The sequence below is a fragment of the Squalius cephalus genome (genome assembly GCF_949319135.1).
Source record: "Squalius cephalus genome assembly, chromosome: 15".
In the NCBI taxonomy this organism is placed as follows: Eukaryota; Metazoa; Chordata; class Actinopteri; order Cypriniformes; family Leuciscidae; genus Squalius; species Squalius cephalus.
The window spans coordinates 24,904,494-24,928,079 of NC_137136.1; the positions used below are offsets into that span (position 1 = coordinate 24,904,494).

Consider the following 23,586-nt stretch of genomic DNA (forward strand, 5'->3'; position numbering starts at 1 on the left):
AAGAGCCGTTAATATAATCAATAAACTATTGTTTTCTAAGTGTCGGCTAAAATCACATCTCCATCTCCGCTGTTAAGCAGATGCGCTTTTAGAGAGAAATGCAACTTTCATACGGATTAGCCTACATAATCAGAAGGTATTAGCTTTTAATTCGAATTTGTTCGTTTTAAAGTGGACATTTCAAGCTTTAGCCTAGGCTATATTTTGTTTCAGTTCTCGTGCTCCAGTTTACGGAGATCATGAAAGTGCGTCTGATTGTTTCTTTTATTTTACAAAAGCACAGCGTTTTCTTGTTATTGTGAGTTTACACATATAAAAGTGGTTGAGAATAATGTATTATTATTTTCTGTCTGACCAGAAATGATGGAGTATTTTAAGTTGTTTCCACTGTTGATAGGAAAATGCAAGTGTTTGCGGCCGCGCCTCCGTGTCATGCAGTGCGCGCTCCACGCTCAGCTTTGTTCCTTTTTTGCATAAAAGCGTCTTCTAAATATAGCCTATTAAATGTTATAATAAAATAATATAAAATTATTATTTGCGTAGCTATACATGGACTTCAAACACACTGCGTCTTCTAAGTCAGGTGACTGTAAATGCGCAAAAACTGTTTCCATTGCAGTTTTGCGAAATATTCCTTTTTCGAATTGACTGAAAAACCACCTCATGAGAGCGTAAAAACTTTTTTGCGATAAATGGGAGTTTTTGCGAAATTGACGTGTTTCCATTAAGCGTATTTTCAATTCGCAATTTCAATTTGCGCAATTTGAAGGGTAATGGAAACGCGGCTAGTAAGCGATAGGAGAGGCGATCAGGACCACAAGTCAGGAATCATGGCTATGGTCACACTTCACAATAAGGTTTCATTAGTTAACATTAGTAACTACTCAACGCAAACTAATAATTAACAATACTTCTACGGCCTTTATTAATGTTCATTTCAACATTTACTAATATATTATTAAAATCAAATGCTGTATTTGTTAACATTAATTAATGCACTGTAAACTAACATGAACAATCAATGAACAGCTGGAATTTTATTAACTAATATTAACAAAGATTAACAAATAGCCTACTGTAACAAAAGTATTGCTCATTGTTAGTTCATGTTAGTTAATACATTAACCAAAGTTAACAAATGAGACCTTATTGTAAAGTGTTACCATAATAGTTAATCGTGATTAATCGCATACTTTTTGTGAAATTATAGGGATAGTTCACCCAAAAATGAAAATTACCCCATGATTTATCATCCTATAGGTGTATATGACTTTCTTCTTTCAGACGAATACAATCGAAGATATATTAAAAAATGTCTCCAAGCTTTATAATGGCAGTGAATGGGGGACAAGATTTTGAAGCTCAAAAAAGTGCATCTAAGTAATCCATACAGCTCCAGGGGGTTAATAAAGGCCTTCTGAAGCGATGCGTTTGTGTAAGAAAAATATCCATATTTAAAACTTTCTAAACTAAAATAGCCAGCTTCCGACAGACGGCCGTAGGCATCGATTTATGGCGAAAGAGTAACCCCTGACCTGACACATGATGTACTGACGAACGCAGAAGCGCAGAGGATAGAGCAAAACAAAACACTGGTCACGAAGTCTAAAATTCAAATTTTTAAAGAGAAAAATTTCGAAATAAGAGAAGAGGAGCTGGAGTTTGTTGCCTAGCTCTATTTGTCTGAACCGCGAGAGGTGTCAAAGCTCACGCTACTCCAACATAGTGGCAGGGGTTACTCTTTTGGAGTAAGTCAACTTGTGTAGGCCGTCTACTGGAAGCTAGTTATTTTAGTCTAATTAGTCTATTTTAGTTTTAAATATGGATTTTTTTTTTGTTACAAAAACCCATCGCTTTGCTTCAGAAGGCCTTTATTAACCCCCTAGAGTTGTATGGATTACTTTTATGATGGATGGATGCACTTTTTTGGGCTTCAAAGTCTTGTCCCCCATTCACTGCCATTATAAAGCTAGGAAGAGCTAGGGCATTTTTTTTTTATATAACTCTAATTGTGTTCTTCTGAAAGAAGATCTATGACAAGTAAATCATGTGATAATACAATTTTTTGGGTGAACTCTCCCTTTAAGCATACATCATTTATCCTGTTTAATGCGTTTATTTTGTCATCATTTCCTATATCCAGCAAAGTAAACTATCAGATTGAAGGATGATTCTCACAAAACTGTATTTTCTGCCAGCTTTTTTCAAAGTAAATGTAGTCCTTGTCTTTCGAAAAAAGGACACCTGAAGACTCCAAAAGGACACCTAATAACCAAATGTTACAAGAAGTCCATATAATTCATAAATGTATGCACACCAAACCACACATGAAAAACAAAAAAACAAAAACAAAACTGAATTCAGAAATCAGAGTACAGTATGTGTAAAGTGCAACAACAGAGCTTGTTTAGACATGCTGTGCATCTTGCTTATATTGACTTTTAGCTGTGACTATCAACAATAAATCATGGCCTTTCAAATGGAACTGCTTAAGTGTAATAGTCTACATCTCATTTATCCCAAGAGTTGTTCATTCCATAACATCCTCTCTCATTTTTTGAGAGACATTTTCTAAACAGAGAAAAAGTGCCCTTATTATGCTATTTTAAAGTATCCTCATTTTGTTTTGGAGGTTTCCTACAATAGATTTACATGCATCAAAGCTAAAAAACAACAACAACTCATAATATACATAGCGCATAAACTAATTTCTCAAAGAGTCTGAAAACAGTTAGTTTGAAGATTCAGTCTCTCTAAACCCCTCCTTTCCTCGAGACAACTCTACTCTGATTGGTCCGATGGCAGAGTCTGTTATGATCGGAAACGAAACGACCATTACCACATCTGAATTTTAGCCCTGGAGGCTTCCTCATTGCTTGTTACACAGTGATACTCACAGTAGTTTTTTGTTTTTTTTTCCGTATCAATTCTAGTGCGAGTCCTCATCCTTTTGAAGTTGATGCAAAGTGAATTTGCTTAAGTAGCGTAGAAAACAGCATCTTCTTGACATATCGACAACATAAACCAAACTCTTCCAGGCCTCAGCTACAACTACAGTGTTTGAGGGCAGGGCAAAGTAGACATTGTTTGTGAGCAGCCAATGAAGACCATAGGTTGCAATTATGCAAATTGTAACATTTTTACGTAGGTATGTAACAGGAAGTGAGACTGGAATTACTGATGACGCGTTTCAGCAGTTCAGAATAAATTCTTTCTTTTAGGAGACAATAATGTTATTTGCCATGCACTTTGATCTTTAAAACTTTGCAGACCTTTAACATTCACAAGCAGCTATATTACACACTGCATGAAAGGTAATATTCAAAAAAGCATAATAGGACAAACCAATGATTATCATGATCTCTAGATATGAATCATTATCTATCTCTAGATATTACTCATTCAAATGAAATCTACAAAACTTTTAATCTATTTGAATTTCCCCCTCAGGCAAAATAGAAGCAAGAATGCAAGACAGAATGCTTAGAAAAGAAAATGTTGAGAGAAAAACAAATCCAAGTATGACTTAGTAAGCACGACTAATTACTTTGTAATCGATACTGGCCAGAATATTTTATCGGTGTATCCTTACCAAATAGTTCAGGAATTATCTACTGAGGCAGAGCTAAAGTTTAATGAATTTATCAATATGAAAATGAGCACACTTTGAAAACCAAAACCGCTGATTGATTTAATCTCCAGCCAGACAACAGCAACTGACCAAATAAAGTGGAGCTTAAAGGACAAGTTCGGTATTTTACACTTAAAGCCCTGTTTACAGATCGTTTCTGATGAAATAGAACGGTTAAGATTAAAATTTGGACACATGCTGCTGTCCCGAGAATTTTAGGTTTCTTTCGCTTTCCCCCCCCACCAGTAGAATGGGTGTATAGGTGCACTCGAACACTCCTTCCTAAAACGCATTAAACTTTCGTTTACAAAGACGTGAAACTCACCGAGTGGTCAGGGGTGTCCACTGATATGCTCACACAAAAATCGCTGCAAAATATGCTTTCCAACAGGTTTTATCGTAGTTTTTGTCTCCTCCATTGACTTGCATTGGATGTGCTGTGAGGTACGGTATTACTCCGCGCCGGAAACTGAAATGGGGTTCAGGGGTTGTTTTCTTCTTCTTCTTCGTGTTTTTTTTTTTTTTTACGGCGGATCGCAAACAATGAAATGCCAGTGGTTTGCTTGCAAAGGTGCATTATCGCCACCAACTGGGCTGGAGTGTCTATTATTCAAGCTCTCAACGGAAGAAGTTCGGGTGTGAGGCGTTTGGAAAAATAGCTCCACAGTTTTACAACGAATGGTAAAACACCTGTTGGAAAGCATATTTTGCAGCGATTTTTGTGTGAGCATATCAGTGGACACCCCTGACCACTCGGTGAGTTTCACGTCTTTGTAAACGAAAGTTTAATGTGTTTTAGGAAGGAGTGTTCGAGTGCACCTATACACCCAGTCTACTGGTGGGGGGGAAAGCGAAAGAAACCTAAAATTCTCGGGACAGCAGCATTTGTCCAAAATTTAATCTTAACCGTTCTATTTCATCAGAAACGATCTGTAAACAGGGCTTTAAGTGTAAAATACCGAACTTGTCCTTTAACTGCTTTGCTATACTGCTGGGGAATTTCCAAAACAAATGCTATCTGTGAAAAAAGAAAAGAAAAAAGACAACCACAGATGGATGTTACAGGTCTGAGATGAGCCCACCTTACTGGCACAGTGTTAAAATCAGCAGCAAATGTGATTACAGACCACAGGTCAGTGCATAAGTGAGGGAAATCGGGCAAATGAAGACAACAGGTGTGTGCAGTCAGCTCATTGCATGGTGAGGTAGTAACTGCCACTGATTTTGACTTTCAGATATAATATTCTCAGTTGTATTAATGCATTGCTGACTTCAAGATTACTTGTTGACATTGTGTTAATAATATTGGTAACACTTTTCAATAAAGTTCCATTTGTTCACATTAGTTAACTACATAAGTCAACATGAACTACAACTGAAAAATAAATCGAAAGCATTTCTTAATCTTTACTATTGTTCATTAACTAACGTTAACAAAAATGAATAAACATTGTAAAAATGTATTGCTCATTGTTAATTAACGTATTAAGTTAACTAATGGGACCTTATTTTAAAATGTTACCATCATTTTTTTGCACTAAAATGGACAAAAAAATTTATACTTAGATTGAATACTTGATTTTTATTTGGTTGGTTTGGCTGATGGAAATGTATATCCTTTGGAAAATGAAATTACAGTGCATGAAACACTCTGGAATTATGGCTAACATTAACCTTGAACAGGTATTTTAATGCAATGGCAATTTTTCCCTTCAGGTAATGGGAACGTCAAAGGCTCAATCATCAGATACTTCTTGAAAATCTGCTGGCTCTGAATTGCTGCTGGGCAGCTCAACAATGACCATTTATCAGAAAGTAAAAAAAAATTTAAAAAAAGCATTTTTTTTTTGCCAAGCTCTTCAGATATTGTTGATGTCTCCATATTTTGCCTTTTTTTTATTTTATTTTTTTATAAATGCAAATATTTACCAATGGAAAGTATTAAAAAGAGCTAGTGACTAAACCTCAGAACTCCATTGGATCCGCAAACTGTCTGTAAAACCTCATAACTGGGGTTACTATCATGGTGACGAGTGTAATTTTTAAAGTTTTGCCAACTTAATCAGGTTTACAGTGTGGACAAAAACCTCAATTTGAGCTTGATTTGGGTAAAATGTTAATAATATAATGACTCACGCAAGTGTCTGACCATATGCAACCACAATATCACCTTTGACAACACAGTGTTTAATTATTTAAAAAACACAGTGTTTATTTTCCATTTCCTGAAAAGTAGCGGTTTTGGAGATGTGAGGTTTCTGCCCGACAGCGATGATATGTTAGACTGCAGTTCACTGTGGCCTTCTTGAAATAAGTATGTGTGTGTGTGTTTTTATGTTTTCGAGGAGTGGGGGTGGTGTTGACTGTTAACAGTCGATGTAGGGTCCACTCTAATGAGAATGTAACCTGCTGTTGAAAAGGCCTCACATCCACACTCCATTAACTCTGCAACCCAATTACACATTGCACTCTGATAGGTCAGACCCCTACTGGCTCATTTACATAATAACTTAATAGATACTGGGATGGGAACACGCTCAGAGGGAAAGGTCTGACTGTTACACAGATGCACACATTTATATTGCTAATTTGCCTTTATATAAATGCCTATAAATACTTTACCAAGTTATGCTATGCCATTAATACTGTATTGTTACAATTAACTAACATTTTAAACATTAATTCAATAAACATTTGAAATGTTTTTAAGAACATAAGAAATGTATTCTGCAAGGATGCATTCAACTGTTCAAAAACTGAAAAACAAACAACTGTTTAGAATAATGAAAAAAAGAAATCTCAAAAATATAAAGCGACTGTTTTCAACATCGATACGAAAAAGTGTTTTTGAGCAGCAAATCAGCATATTAGAATGATTTATGAAGGTTCATATGAAGCTGAAGACTAGGGACCCTATCATACACCCGGCACACTGCAGCGCCAAGCGCGACGCAAGTGTTCTTTGCTAGTTTTTCAGCCCCATGCAGTTATCATTTTCACGTCCTGCGCCACATTGCTTAAATAGCAAATGCATTTGTGCCCATTTGTTCGCCCATGGGTGTGCTGGTCTGAAAACAAGGTGTGTTCAGGAGCATTGATGCGTTAGTAATGTGTGCCTATAGGCGGGTTTCCCCATTTTCCCCCGTCGTTAAACTTGCAAAAGTGGATTCGGACACGCCCTGAGTGCACTTGCGCCCTGCGCTTTAGACCATGCACTTAGATCATTAAAATAGGGCCCTAGAGGTTAAAGGACTAAATGGCTGCTGAAAATTCATCTTTGCCATCACAGGGATAAATAACATTTTGAAATGTATCTTAAATGTAATTTAAAATAAGCATTAAAATAGAAAATCGTTATTTTAAATTGTAATAAATATTACTGTTTTTACTGTATTTTTATTTATTAAAAAATAAAATAAATAAATACAGTCTGGGTGAGCATAAGAGTCTTCTTTCAAATACAATAAAACATCTAATCGACCCCAAAACTTTGAATAGTAGTTTTATTTGTCAGTTTGGAAACATTACGTAATTTGAATTTGTATTGTTACATTTAATTTTATTTGTAAAAGTTAATTAGTTTCAGACATGTCTATTTATTTCTCAATTTGAAAATTAATTTATTAACATTTTTTATTTGAAATGAATACATTGATAATTGATTCCTTTGTTTTACTTTTAAATGGAACTCCTTGTTGTGTATTTTGTGACAAAAAGAAATAAAGTAAACATTTTCCGATCATTTTCCTCTCTCCATCAAAGCTCTGTAATCTCATTAGCGTTCAGATTCTAAAATGACTGATTTATTAACATTTTTATTTTGGAATTAATAAACATATAATAATTTCATTTGTTTTATTTTTAAGTGGAACTCGTAGTCATTCATTTTGTGATTTTCCGATAATTTCCCCCTCCATTGAAGCCCTGTAATCTCATTAGCATTCAGATTCTTAAATGCCATTTCTAGTTTCACACCACTGACTGCAAAACATCTTTTTTTTTTTTTTTACGCATGTCATAACGTGTCATGATGCCAGTTCAAATATGAAGAAAAGAGAGCTTCAATGAAGGGGATGCAGTGAAGATTTTCAGTGAACAACGATTTAATTCTCTTTCTATTCAGAGGACTTGGATTACAGCACACACAGATAAGAAATATGTACAACGTTTATGTAGGTTTTTTTTTGGAGCTTATTTCCTCCACGGAATAGAAAATAAAAAAAGGTATCTGCGACTTTTTATCTAACAAATCGGAGAAAAAAAAGTCAGAATTGCGAGTTATAAACTCGGAATTGCAAGCAATAAAGTCAGAAATTTGAGATATAAACAGAATTGCGAGAAAAAAGTCAGAATTGTGAGAGATTTTTTGCAATCGCGAGTTTATATTTTGCAATTGGACTTTGACAATTGCAAGCTTATATCTCAAAAAGGAGGGAAAAAAAAGTCAGAATTGCGAGTTATAAACTCTGAATTGCGAGAAATGAAGTCAAAATTGCAAGATATTGCCAGTTATAAAGTCTGAATTGTGAGACAAACTAGCAATCGTGAGATAAAAAGTCTGTGACAGAAACTAGCTTCCACAGGAAAAGGAAAAGAAGATTATTCCAAATTTCTCCTTTTGTGTTCCACAAAAAAAACAAAAAAACAACAACAACAACAACAACAAACAAATAAATAAATAAATAAATACAAATAAAGAAAACAATAACACTGAATGGAATTGGAATGAACTGGGAATCAGTAAATAATGACAGAAGTTCATTATTTAAATGAACTATGCCTTTAAATGACCAATATAGCACAGGTTCGTCTAGGACAGGTCAAGTACTACCACTATTTCTTTCTAAAATACTTTGATGCATTTCTGCAACATGGCCAATTTCTCCAATATAGTGTTTTCAGATTTACATAAAGCTTTTGATTTTCTGGTAATTTCATTGCTTCCCGAAGTCAGAGCAGAAAACCCAAAGCAATAAACGAATCAAGCAAACAGAGGAAACCAGAAAGCTCTGAAGCGCACTTACCTCTATGACTTGAAAGATAGCAGGCAGGAGACGGCTCTCTCTAACAAGCCTGTTGGGGGAAAACACACACATACATAAGTATACACACATTTAGCTTGCGGCACACACATTTACTTCATGGCACTAGGCCCACGTTCCATCTTCATTAGTGTGACACTTGTGCACACGTTTTGGTTTTGGCACTGAACAGGACCACTGAGGTGTGAACGCTCTGTCGTGCCAAGATCAGTCAGCTGGGAAAATGACCTTTGACTAATCCAGTGACGAGTGAAAAAGAGAGAGAAAGTATGCCGCTGAAAAGATGAAAGAGTGATGGAGGAAGAGAGTCAGATGGAAACACAATAATATATTGAGAGTGAGAAATAGAGGGGCTATATATCAAAACCTATGAGCTTCCTACCTAGATTCTTACTGGCTTTTTACTTTAAAATGTACTGCTAATCACCATAACAATACAGGTGGGAAAATAGAAAGCCACATGATGAATCAGAGTTCATCGTAAAAGGACTGTTCATAAAACATGGTCAATGTTGATGGTAAAAATACCACCAGGGTACACTAAAATACTGCAATAAACATGAACTGGAAAACAGAAAATGGAAAACAAAACACCCTAATGTACAAATAACGAAAATAAGAAACAAAAAGGATTAATATAAAATATAATGTGCCACAGGGAGTGTACTATTGTTTTTCTTACATGTGGAAAAACATAAATCTGACAGTATTTTACAGTAGAATTACACAATGCAATGTATTTAGTAAAGCATTTAGAGTTTTTCACCATATATGGTAAGGTAACTTACAGTTAACCAGATTTTACTGTAACGTTTTTACATTTTTACATCTTTACACTGTAGGCAGCTCAATAAGCTTGAACTGTTTGAATTGAACATTCAAAATTGAATAATTTGAACTAAATGTTTGAATCTGTCCAATGTCCACTAATGCTTTTAGGTAGAAAGTTCACTAGGACTGAATCAGATGCATAGAAGAAGACTATTATGCTCAAAAAATGCTATCAAGAAGGAAGCTGCACTAAGTTTTGATTCTAATATAGAAATGCGTCTATGGTGCCCAAAAATGTGCATATGTAGACAGCTCAGTTTTTAAAATGAACATTCAAATGTGACTATGACTGTCAAAAGTAGCTGTACAGGTAGGCAGCTTCCTATGTTCAATTCATTTGAATCGATTGTATGATGTGTCTACGATGTCTAAAAAGGCTCTCAAGGAAGGCTTGAACTATGATGCTCAAATCAAATTGTTTAAATTGATTGTTCAAACATGACTATAATAGCCAAACATGCTGTCTAGGTAATGAACTCATTTGAATCAAATGTTTGAATGTGTATGGTTGCTAAAATGCCATCTAGATAGGGCGCTCATTTAGCTTGAGTCAAATATTCAAATGTGCTTATATGATGTCTAAAATGGCTGACTAGGTAGGCAGTTCACAAGGTTTAAATCATTTTAATAAAATGTCCATATGATGCAAAAAATTGCTGACACTAGGTTCGTATGTAATTATGATGTCCAAAACTGCTGACTATGTTGGCTACTCACTAGATTCGTATCGTTTGACTTGAACTTTCAAATACGTCTTGGTAAACAGTCCACTTGGTCTAAATGAAAAGTACGAACGCACATAATGATGCCCGAAAATGCTGTCTAGGTAGGCAGCTCACAAGGTTTTGAAACACAGCAAGATAATGCTCCAGACGGCCAGGCTCAGAGGAGTAATGGAAGCCTTTATTGAAAATGACTCGCCATGCTTTCTTATTGATTAAGGTCTTTGATTCACAGCCAATTACAGTATGCAAAAGGTGCATAGAGCAGAACGCCACAATAACCTGAGAAAAGGACAGACAGATAAAATGAAATTAGTAGAAGGGTCACATTTGAAATACCTACGGTGCCCTCCTCCCCAGTCAATGCAGAGATATAGGACATAGCTTATTTGACCATTCTCCCCTGAGAGTGTCCTCTACGGAGGATATGGTTTCTTTCAGTGAGAAAGAGAGCTGCCCAGGAAACCTGAGATAAGGTGAATGCAGAGGTCTATATGAGTAAATCTCCCCTAACTTGCTGAATTCTTGGTATATGAACCAAAGCCAAAGGTAGAGAGAGAAATATCTTCTTTGTGCCTGAAAGTCTACTAGAAGTCAGCACAGCTCAAAACCTGGGATTTAGGGATTTTTAGGGTCAAAACAGGCTTTACTGTGCCAAAATAATTGTATTTTGATGGAGTTGGGTAAAAAAAAAAGCAATGTAATTTTGTTCGTCAGACTAGAGTACTATTAGTTAGTCAGCGACCCCATGAAACTAGTTTTGTAGCTTTTTAGTTACTGTCTGTTAGCGTTGAGTCCATATACACTGCCGTTTCAGGTCAGGATTATGCTCACCAAAGCTCTATTTATTTGTTCAAAAATACAATATTGTGAAATATTATCACAATTTACATAACTGTTTTCTATTTTTATACATCTTAAAATGTAACATTCTTTTAATGGAAAAGCTGAATTTTCAGCAGCCATCTTCAAGGTCAAAGACCTTCAAAAATCATTCTGATTTGGTGCTTAAGTATAACATTTATTATTATTATTACAGTTGAAAACAGTTGTGCTGCTAAATGTTTTTGTGGAATCCATTTTTCTCCAGGATTCTTTGATAATTAGAAAGTTCAAGAGAACAGCAATTTTTGATCAATTAAATATTTCATCGCTGAATATAAGTATTAATTCCTTTTTAAAAAAAAATCAATAAAATCAATAAAAAATATATGATATTAAAATAAATTATATTATATCATATCATATCATTATAATATAATTATTGACAATAACATTAAATATCTGCTTCTCTGTACAGGCTTGAATTTGAACCATGAGCTCATGAGTTATGACATAATGGTTATTGGCTGCTGACAAGCCTGGATATATTTTGTCCTAAATTCCTGTTGTAACAGGATATATTAAATATTTGATTTTATATTTTATATATCCTGTTACAACAGGAATTTAGGACAAGCTAAACTACACTTATTATGTATTCTGTGGAAAACATTTAGGCCTTTTTGCTATTCTTGCAGATATAATATATAGCAGGGATATTCAATTAAAGTTCCAAGAGGTCCGGTATATTTCCTTCCCACTGGAGGTCTGGACAACAATACATATATACGTTTCCAATCGGAGCTGTAGTACCGGTAAAAACGTTTTTTTTTTATATAAATACAAAAAGGTACGCTAGATGGTTTATCAGGCTACATTTTTTTTTTTTTTTTACATTTAGACACTTGTGTGTATGGCACATAGAAGGCCTTGGGACTGAGAAAACATACTAGGGGTGCAGGGTTTACTTTTAAAGAAAAGTATGGAACATTTTTATGTTTTTAGTAATAAACTACTAAAAACAAACAACGTCCATGATCTAATAATAAATACTCTCATCATGAGCACAAAACAAAACTAGAAAATAACTAGCAATTTCAATAATACGTTTTTTTTTTTTTTTTTTTTTTTTTGTATTCCCTTGCCATCTCTAAATATATATTTTTTTAAACATTGTTTATTATGAAATAAGTGAAATAAGTGAAAAGGTGCCGCGCGTTAACTTGATACAAACCTGGTTTAGTTAAATGGTCAGAGTCATCTTTATGACAGATAAAAATAATTATATTTGCTGCATTCTTGTTTTCTGCAGCATTTTAGCAAAAGTGTCTATTTTGCTGCTCATCGTGTTTCTGCTACTGTTGTTAAAGGGATAGTTCACCCAACAATGAAAAATTCTGTCATCATTTACTCATCCTCTGTATGAGTTTCTTTCTTCTGTTGAACACAAAAGAGTTTGTTTTTTCCTACTCTCAATCTTTAAAATAACTTATTTTGTGTTCAACAGAAAAAAGAATCTCATACAGATTTGAAACAACTTTTTTTTTTTTTTTAATTTTTAGGTGAACTATCCCTGTAACTGCATCATCAATGTGAATGTAGTGGAAAAGGCTTGAATGAAGCACATTTGGCTCTAGATTAAAAATATTAAAGGATGTAGTGACGAAAGATCATTACCCTAAATGGCCCTGAGCGGTTGTGATGTGAAAAGCTGCTCACTTTTTATCTGTAGAAACGGTAAAATAGCGCAATTATTCATACGCTCCAAATGGAAACTAGCCGGGGTCCAGAACCGGACCACGGTCCGCCATTTGAATACCGCTCGTATACTGTAAAAACAGAAAAGCTGAACTAGAATTTGCATCTTCCAGAAGAGCTCCAGCTCAACGTGTCTAACAATTTGCATAAACCACTAGGCCACGGCTCAGACACAGTTAATATGCACCAAAGAAACTATTCAACATACCAAGAATAGATTACCTGCAGCAAACATCAATTCATTCACCGTCACTCACGGTACATGGAGTCCATTGACAGAACAGTGATGCACATCGAGCAATCAGTACAGTCAAGTGTTCACCGTCGTTCCCTTTCTCCAGTATGTTTATTCAGAACAGTCAATGATCTCTCATCTGTCTGCGCTCTACTTCCCAACAAACATCATTACCCCTACAATTACCAACAAAACACAAAAGCCAATTCAAAACACACACACACACACACACTCTGGGTACAACGGAGTAAGCAGGCATAATGAATAGGGCCATTTTATCATGACACACCAGAGAAAGGGAGAGGAATTGTGGCCTTTTCTCAGCGAAGGCTTATTTGTGCCCGGTATGTGCTCCATTAGGTCTTTAATAGGCAAGCAGCCCAGTGACTAGGATCACTCATCCATCTTTCTGAATGACAGGCGTTTGCAGAGGTAAATGAGGTCAACAGAGTGGGTGAAAAAATACTGAGCTTTTCACTTACACAGCTTTCAGACCAACCAGGTTATTGGTCCACTTACACAGTCCTATCCTAGGTATCCAGAGGCACAGTTTATCACTGCAAAACCTGTACCTGGATAAAGTGATCGTGGCCCACATAAGAGGTGGACTGTGTGTCAGGTTACGGATGAATGTCATGCAATGTTTGGGTCATCCATCACCCCAAAATCTGAAGGAATGATAAGTCATATTTTGCTTAAAGAAAATAAAGCAATTTTTTGGACAATTTTAAGGGCATTGTGATAATTAAACACATTCCCATATAGCAGACAAGGTCAGTTGTATCTTTCATTTTCTAAAAGTCATGAAAGATCCCACCAAAATGGCATTTTAACAACATCTCAAAGAATATGTTGTGTTTGACAGTATTTTGTGTTATGACAGTGAAAGAACTGACATTCTGAACATTTTTGTAATAAAAATGTCAAAATTAAATGACTTAAATGCCAATTTCATAGTTTGCATTTTATGTATTATTTAAACACAAATAAATTATATTGACACTATTTTTTTTTAATTATTTGACAAAATCACATCTTTATCAGAGATGAAGCACACTAAAAATATTTGGTACAGGTGTGATATTTACCTTGAATTATATTTAGTTTTGTCACCTCTCATTTTATCTCAAGTATACTTTTCTAATTACACCTTTGCCTCCAAGTTAAACAAGTACACTTAAAACTAAAAATGTTTGGCATAGAGGAAATTGTGTCTCAGTTTTTTAAATTTCAGAAAAAAAAAAAAGAAAAAAAAAATGTTCATTACCTTTTTCACCATTATTTAGTTTACCATAGTTCCACACATGGGATAATTTATATTTGCATGATGTATTTTTGTAGAATAAGATTAAAAGTATGAGACAAGAGTAAAACAATATATTCTATACATAAAGGTATTTGAAGCTAGCAAAAAACATAAATAAAAAAAAAATAAAGGTTTGGAATCACTTTTGAGAAAAATAGGAATTTCATAAAAAAAGCATCTATCTGGGTCCATTACATGACACATATTTAAAAAAATGCAAATATGAATAATGATAGTCAATTTCAAACCAATTCGAGCCCGATTCAGACCCTGACAATGTTAACGAACAAGAGGATCATGCAGAACAGATTTCATGCAGAGACTTTGCAAGCACGGATTTCACAGGACGTTTTAGAGTGGTATCTTTTTTGGTATTTTCTTATACATTATAGATACAATGTTATCTACCATTTAATCATGATATTTTATGGAAAACAAAGGGAATACAAACAGTTATCGATCACAAAACCATGGTTAATTTTCCTAAGGAGCGGTGAACCATCTTACAAAAGCAAGAGCTTACAAAGCAACAGAAAACAAGCTGTTCTCCATAAAATGTGCAGCGCAGAGATAAACGTTGGTGTTAAAATGTTCAGGAACAGTGTTTAAAATAAATTTTAACCACTCTAAATTTGTCAGCCTTAGGAAGGTCAAACAAAGGAGTTTTGGAAACGCTGTGGAAAAAAAACAGTGTCTCTTTGATATAGCCACAACACTGTCTTCTCTAATGCAGCTCAACCAGGCCTCACACCTTTTTTGCTTATTCCATGGACACAGATTATTTAAATGAGGAACATTGTGACTTCATAAGATTTGGAAGAATCACGTTGTAATCCAAATGAACCATTCGTTGTAGTTCTTGAAAAGGATCTTGAAAATTTAAATAAAATATCTCTCTTTGGAGTGGACTTTGAGCTTTGTAACCTTGCAGATCTTTTTTACGCTCAAACAGCAACATTACACACTAACTAAAGTTAAAAAAGTGGAAAAGCATAACAGGACCCCTTCAATGTCGGAGCGGGATTTGAGCGACTTCATTTTACCGGTGAACGTAAGCGTGGGCTGTGAGCGATTGAGTGGAGCGCACTGGCAAAGAACGGAATATCACTGACATGCTCTGGACTGTAGAGAGTTAACCAGCCAGCCTGGTCTGTCAATTCAGGACAGATATCATCCACACTAACAATGAAGCTGATGTAATTGGCGATGTTGACAAATTTGTGACAAAATCAACATCCCATCAGCAGAGATAAGGTTCAGTCCAGCCATTACAGGCATCTCAAATCTCAATCCTACATCTTGTCTTTCCCTGTCTCTAAAACGAGGCCGCTAGGTCTTAACTCAGAAAATAATGAATGCCTCAACTTTTCGTTTGTATCTAAGAGTGATTTTAACGGTGCAAAGCACCATTTTCACGGAAACAGGTAGTGCCGAGATTGGCATTTACACAGGTAAATGTCAGCCAAAGACACTAAAGCATTTAATAAGAGAACGTATGCACATAATCTTTACGCTTGCAGGCAACCTTTGCATCAGATCTCCAATCAGTCAGTGAGGAGAGCTTCTGCTATGCGGTCCTCACTCCCCCCTCACTCTTTTGGAACGGCACCCGACATTTACTGGCACCATCGGCCCTCTGGGGCCAAGACACTATCAGAGCCGTCATAGGGTGTGATTTCTCCCTGGTAGACCTCTGAGATTTCTGTTGTTCTAGTGTACTAACAAATAGATCCATTACATAGATTCCAAACACAGCAACCATCCATCCGTCCATCTCTGTCTCGTCCGTTCAGTGGATGTACAATGTTGTCAGGGGCCAGCGTTTGTAGCCAGAGCAACTGCTATGCCCACACATCCTTTCAGTCCAGAACTGCCCACATAAACAGTGCTGAGAGAATAATAGCCAGTCACACATACAAACAAATCGTGACACTTCCACATGCCTGAGCACCATGGACACAGACAGCTCCCACACACCGCACGTCCTGTCCAATATACCGCTAGCAGAGGGTGTCATCCTTCACAGCAGCAACAAAGACACTACCATTGGTGTAGAAAGACATCACCTCATCTTCACCAGCACATACATTATAATAATAATAATAATAATAAAAAATAATAAAATTACCACCATTTAACCTGTATTTAATTAATATTAACTTGTCCTTGTATTTGTCGTATGTTATTGGTAACTTCACAAAACTATTATAAAGTATCTCACGAAAGTGAGTACACCCTTCACATTTCAGCAAACATTTTAGTATATCTTCTCAAGGGACAATACTATAGAAATTAAACTTGGACATATTTTAGAGTAGTCAAAGTGCTGCTTGTATAGCAGTATATATTTACTGTCCTCTGAAAATAACTCAACATACAGCCATTATTGTCAAAATAGCTGGCAACAAAAGTGTTATTCGCATATCTCTCGAACCGTTAGTCCGATGGATTTCAAACTTGACAGGTGTCTTGCTACGGGCATGAGTAAGTACAGTGCAAAGTTTGATGTTGTTTGGATTAGAAATGCAAAAGATATAGTTAAATATATCTGTAAAATAAGCACTTAGAAGGTTGTGGCTTAAAAATAAACATTCTGACATTAACACTCTGTCAGCTAAACATTAAGGCCCCGTCCACACTACTGCGTTTTCGTTTAAAAACGGAGACCTTTTGCTACGTTTGCACCTCCCGTCCACACTAAAACGGCAAAAACGGAGACCCAAAACGGAAAAGTTTAGAAACGACGCCGACCCGTTTTTCGGAGGGCGTTTTAGTGTGGACGGGTCAAAACGGAGGACTTTAGAAACGATGACGTAGTAGAGGCTCACGCTCGGCTCTATGATTGGGTGTCATCAGTCATGGCGTATATCTTTGCTAGCAGCTGTTGTGCAAGTAAATTCTGCATTTTACAATGCTATTACTGCCTACATGCGCCGGAGGCAAGCTATTATTCGAGCGATCTGTGACAATTCCCGTGTGCAGCGGCGGTATCGACCGTACATGGAGCGTCGGTTTTGGGTTAACCCGGGAAGAACCAGCGCATGGTGGGATAATTTTATCAATGAAGTTGTGTTTACACCGGCACGCCCATGCCCAGTGTTGGTGAATGGTCACGTGATCCGCGTTTTCAGTCGTTTTAATGTGGACAGAGATCAATTCTAATATGCAGCTAAAATGCTGGTGTGGACGGAGATCGTATTCGTTTTAATTCTCCGTTTCTAAACTAAAACGCAGTAGTGTGGACGGGGCCTAAGTCAGCTACACTGTTTACTTCTGAATATTATATTTTATTCATGGTCATCATTTGTAGTAGCCCATTCACAAACTGTTTGCTCAAGCGTAGCGTTTTTTTCGGAGTTCACTGTGTAGCCTGCTCTCTGAATCGTTGCGCTTATTCATTTGTGGATGTTAACTGAATCTGTAAGTCAGCTACACTGTTTACTTCTGAATATTATACCTATCTATAAATTACAGGAACGTCTTTCTGTTTGTCTGTGTGTGTGTGTGTGTGTGTCTGTTATTAGCATATCTCTCGAACCGTTAGTCCGATGGATTTCAAACTTGACAGATGTCTTGCTACGGGCACGGGTAAGTGCAGTGCCAAGTTTGCCGTTGTTTGGATTAGCAATGCAAAAGATATCGTTAAATATATAGGTAAAAGAAGCACACATTGGCTTTTGCCACTCTAGCCGCTGGCCACTCCCCCTCTCACAATGACACTGAGTGAGCACAGCGCAGGACCAGAGACAGAGAGGGTCGAAGAAAGCAGCGGATCTTAAGTAGCGTTTTCTCAGAGTTCACTGTGTAGTCTGCTCCCTGAATCGTTGCGCTTATTCATTTGTGGATGTTAACTGAATCTGTAAGTCAGCTACACTGTTTATTTCTGAATATTATATTTTATTCTGGTGTGCTTAACATTATCGCTACTGTGCAATAGTAGCCTATGCTATTCACCAACTAAACATATCCTATTCAATGTGTTCACAGTCTCTTTCACGGCCATCATTTGTAGTGGCCTATACACAAACTGTTTGCTCAAGCGTAGCGTTTTCTTGGAGTTCACTGTGTAGCCGGCTCCCTCAATTGTGTAGTTCAATTTTCCATATTTATTGATTTCTACCATTCACAAATAAAAATGTCTCTGAACTTATGCTGTGTAATTGTAACAAAATCTGAAACGAAAATTGTAACGAAATCTGCATCTGGAAATGTTTCGGCCAAATGTGTAATTCCTGATTTGGATGGATTCTTATTGAAATTACTGGATTTTGCTCACGAAATTTCATTGAGCAACTGTGGCCTGTCTACTCCTGATGTTTTAATCTGTCTCTTTTGTCCACTTTCAACCCATTCTGTCCTGATTACTTCGAGGGGAGGGTTTATGGGTGGGTAAATGTATGGGCTTTTTCAGATCTTACGATCTAATAGACAAAATAAGCTTGTGCAATTTACACATGAACGAGCACTGAGACGACGGAAAACCTTACGGAGAGCATCGGCTTTAGTTTCTGCTCTGACAGCCGCAAGACCACGCCGAATGCTTTGAGTACATATTAGAAATCAGGAATGGTGAGAGAACATTAATTGTGCTTGGTCCGTTTTTCGTCTTCAGGCGACAAAGTTTATATTCTGTTTGGCTAGCGTGCTTGCCATAATGTATACGCAAGTCACTAGGCGGAAAGTAGGCGCAGTCTTTTGTGGTTGTTCGAACGCATTTGTGACTGTGGGATACCTACAAATCAATTCCATTCACATTAAACCTTTTGACTAGGTAGGAAGTGTGGCCTGCCAGGTGTGGAATGCACATGCATTCATTCTTCCACTCTTCCCTATTGTTTATTGTCAGCTCTCCACTATCGATAAAATAAAGAGCAGAAAAGGCTCTTTCTGTCAAAGTAAAATTAAATAAATAAACCAGATTCTGTGAAATTCCAGTGGCCTGATCAGTTTGTCACAGCCAATCACACGCTCCCTCACTCCTAGCAAGGACTAAATACTCAATTTAGTTTTAGTCAATCAGACCAAAGCCAAAATCCAATGAGCCAAAGCCCATTCAGAGTTTTAACTAAACATACTGGTTAGAAATTAGTTCATTATCCCGTCTAAGCAATGGCTAATGTACTAGACATAAATTCTTAGTACTGATAAAATTAACACTTTAGAGAAGCCGTTCAGCACAACTCTCTTAAGAGCACATATATTTTCTTTAGTCTCTATTAAACCCAAGAGTGGCCAAAGGTTCTCGATAATTGGAAAGTTTGAACTACTATCACAACCGATAATAAAAGAACACCAGTGCTGGCACAGAACCAGCTAATGTCCCTCATTTGCAATCTCATTTCGCCTGGAACCCATCAAGAGAAGGTCTGCGTTTTTAGGACTTTATCAAGCGCAGGCAACGCAATTTAATTTCACTATTGTGAGTGGAAATAGCTCTTCGCAGACGGGGGGTGGGGTGGGGGGGTTGGCTCTGCAACAGACGAGCATTTTCCGATAGGTGACATCAATTTGAATAGTTCAACTGTGTGGCTGCAGCTCTATCAGCACCAAGAAAGACAATGTGCAGGAGGCCAGCAGGAGCCATTAGAGAAACAGCGGGGGGATGAGGATGAGATAAGAAATGCACACACACACACACACACACACACACACACACACACACACACACACACACACACACACACACACACACACACACACACACACACACACACACACACACACACACACACACACACACACACACACACACACACACACTCCCTCACCTGTGCACCCAGACACTCGTAAAAGCCCACAGAGAGAGGTGGTAAGAACAGGGAAAACAATTAAAAAGACAAAAGAGATGAAATTTTGTGTGGGTGTCAGCATGTGAGCTACTAGTCCAAACAAAGCTAAGATCCACAAGAGTTGTGCTGACAGATTTTAGAGCATTTTCACAAATAATCTCATTATAGATTTATAAATACTTGGTCAATTTATAGAATAATACAACTCATGTTCAGCTTTATTTGAGCTTTTTTTGGCTTTGCAGCACAAAGCTGCGTCTGTGGATGCAGTTAGAAACTATATGTGGCATCTCTGAAGTTTAGTTCTTCTCAACGTGACCTACTTTTGAAGGATCAATAATCTAATATGGTTGAGTTCAGCAACACACAGGAAAGAAAAGCCTCAAGACAATCTTCTGCCTGGTATCTCTGGGACTATTAGGAGTGTTTTTGTCCAAAACTTCTCCTGTAAATATTCTTAGTAAACTGTTCTGTAAGACTACATTATTAGTTATTATTAATTAAAGGACAAGCTGTTGTCTTGTAGTTAGAGAACTGGATTTACAGTAAACCAGATCGTAGACCATTGCTCACTAGAGAAAAAAATGGAACAGTGCGATGGCTAATATGCAACAGAATTGTGTGGGGGCTCATCTTGAGGGTTATACAGATAGGAAGGGGATTTGGTGTACCCGTGCAAACTGTCAAATTAAAGCCCTCCTAAAATGTGTTCACTAAATAAATAAATAATCCACCAGAGTGTGTAGAATGTTTTCTGTGCCGTTGGTTACCTGCTGACGGTTGAGCTGTGCTCGGTGAGGGACACCAGCAGTTTAAGGGCATACACTGGTACAGGATCTGGCTCCAGGAGCAGAGTCACATACCTGGAGAGAGATCTGCATTAAACAAGCTATGCAATGTGTGTACAATTGGATACAAGTTAATTCATAACAAAAGTCATTAAAGATTAAGGCTTAGACGATATAAAAAAAAAAAAAAAAACGATGGTGGCTGAAAGAGAGCTCAACACGCTGCAACTGAAGAAAACACAATAGAAAAAACACCCACAAATTAAGAAAACATCTTCATCAGTTTCAAAACACATGTGTGCTCCAAATACTTACAACACAACCAGAAACAGAAACGCGCTGTATTCTGATGACATTGAACATATTGTTAATACATTTTGTATATTGTATACAAATTTGTATGTCATAAACATGTCATCTCTACGGAGCCCCTGAGGGGACCTTTGCAAAAAAATAATAATTCGGACTTTTGCGTGCGCACGAGAAACTATCGTGTGCGCACAAGAAAGTTTCGAGTGCTCACGCGTTACAATTTCCGGTTTGGTTATAGTGTCATTACTACAAATGTGGGAAAAGGGATGAGATGAGAGTAAGCTTGGAGCATGCCTCCAGAGATTTGTCTTATTATAGGGAGTTTGCATTTGAGATTGTTTGAGGACTGTGCTTTACTGTAAGAAAAAAAAGCATGGATTTCACTTAAAATGAATATCAGGTCCCACATCATGGATTACATAATCAGAGAGTAGCCTATTTCTTTTCGTTTTGAATTGTTTCGTTTAAAGACATTTCAAGCTATCTTCAGATGTATTTCTCATGTATGTGAGGCACACTGAGTTTCGGTTAATTTATGATGAGATGCGCTCCAGTTCACGTGCAATGCAAGTGACCGCGGCGCGCCTCCATGATTATATTGTCTGCTAAATATTTGCTTCTCATTTATTAAATACAGGCAATTGGTTGATGAAAAATTGATTAAAATTAAGATACAATTTATACAAAACGAAATTCACTTTAAACAAAGGCTTTCTACAAAACAAAACTTAATGAAGTGGAATGAAAACAAAACTCATCTCTGTATGTTTTGTAAAAAAAAAAAAAAAAAAAAGTTAAAAGAAATAAATTAAAATAAAATAAAATAAAATAAAAAAGTAGACTTTGAGCTGCAAGCATGTCCCAGCCAGGTTTGTCACTTATTGGGGTTTCCTGGAAACATTTCCGTTGTGGTCTGTGTTATTTGCAGAGCGTTTCTGTATTTGGTTGTGTTGTGAACTTTTGCAGCGAGTTTCTGTATTTGGTTTGTTGTGAGTATTTGGGGCACACGTGTTGTGAAACTGATGAAGATGTTTTCTTAATTTGCGTGTGTGTGTGTGTGTGTTTTCTTCAGTTGCAGCGTGTTGAGCTCTCTCGGCCACCGTAAAAAACAACTGACATTGCAATATTTTGTTTTTCTGCGATATACCATTGCAATATGAAAACAGTTTCACCAGATGAATAGTTCTATTTGGAAAGAATTATTCATTCTAGAATGATTAGGGTGATTTTGTAGGGGAGTGAATCAGCATAGAATATACTAAACAAATTACAATCATAAATAAATACAAAAGTTTGCCTGTTTTTCAGGAAAGTCTAACTGTATTCATTTACAGCAATTGAATGATCAAATGTAACAGCACTTCATAGTCTTAACTGTATAAATATAATGCATCTTTGTAAAAGCTACAAAAAGTGATTTTCTTTGTATTTTGTTGTTAGATTAACACTAATAACTCGCAGCGGGTATATTAGGCTGCTGTCACTTTAAGAACCTAATGCACTGGATCCAATATAATGATACGCATCCATTTTCTTTGTCAATTGCTTATGTTCACGTAAGCCATTAGCGACTGTGTTTACGAGAATACTCACCAAAACTGACATTTTTCACATAATTTTGTGCACAGTATGTGTCCGTTCAAACAAAAATAGATGAGAAAGAGAACGGAATTCAGTGTTTACGTGGTTTCTGTGCTGCTCTGTGTGTGCGTGCACAGAAAACAGTGCGGGAGTTCCGAATTAAGTTCTCTTTCGTGTCTTTTTGAGCTCAAATGGTTTAAAATCACTTCAATGTTTAAAATGACAGGACCTAAAACACATGCAAATGATAAACTCTATGATGGTGAAACTTTGCAATTATTCCGAGAATCACACGCGTTTCAAACCGTGGTGCTTGGACCATACATATCACAGTATCAACTACGATATCTATACATGATATCGTGATATCGATGTTAAAATGATATATATTGTGCAGCCCTATTAAATATGCTACAAAGATAATCACTGCTTTCAACAAATGCATTTTTATACGTTCTTCATGCATTCTCTGAGAATTGAACCAGACCCATTAGGATTTCGGGACTGAATTTACCTTGGCTTTACAAAAAAAGAAAAATCTGTTATTTTCAGTATTTTCTTGTGTTGTTCTGCAACTCACCAATGATCAATGTATTTATTTCATTAGTATTAGTGACAGTAAGAGTATACTGCCACTGATTATGTACTGTCAAATTTTAATGTTTTAAAGGTGAAGTATGTAGTTTCTGTGACACTCAAACATCACAAACAAAGCTCTTACAGGTGCTTGTGAAGGCATGCTTCAGTAAATGTAGTCTACTTTTAATAA

At 36.5% G+C, this 23,586-nt stretch overlaps 1 protein-coding gene across 6 annotated transcripts in view; it reads right to left on the reverse strand.

Moving 5' to 3' along the window:
• The window catches only part of ulk4 (unc-51 like kinase 4), a 210,911-nt gene that overhangs the window by 78,303 nt on the left and 109,022 nt on the right, over window positions 1–23,586 (reverse strand). For all 6 annotated transcript variants that reach the window (XM_079894053.1, XM_079894051.1, XM_079894055.1 and 3 more), the window contains 2 exons: window positions 20,907–20,999; window positions 8,656–8,704 (listed from right to left, as the gene is read on the reverse strand). In XM_079894053.1, the coding sequence (XP_079750179.1) occupies window positions 8,656–8,704; window positions 20,907–20,999 (142 nt within the window). The remainder of the gene's footprint in view (window positions 1–8,655; window positions 8,705–20,906; window positions 21,000–23,586) is intronic.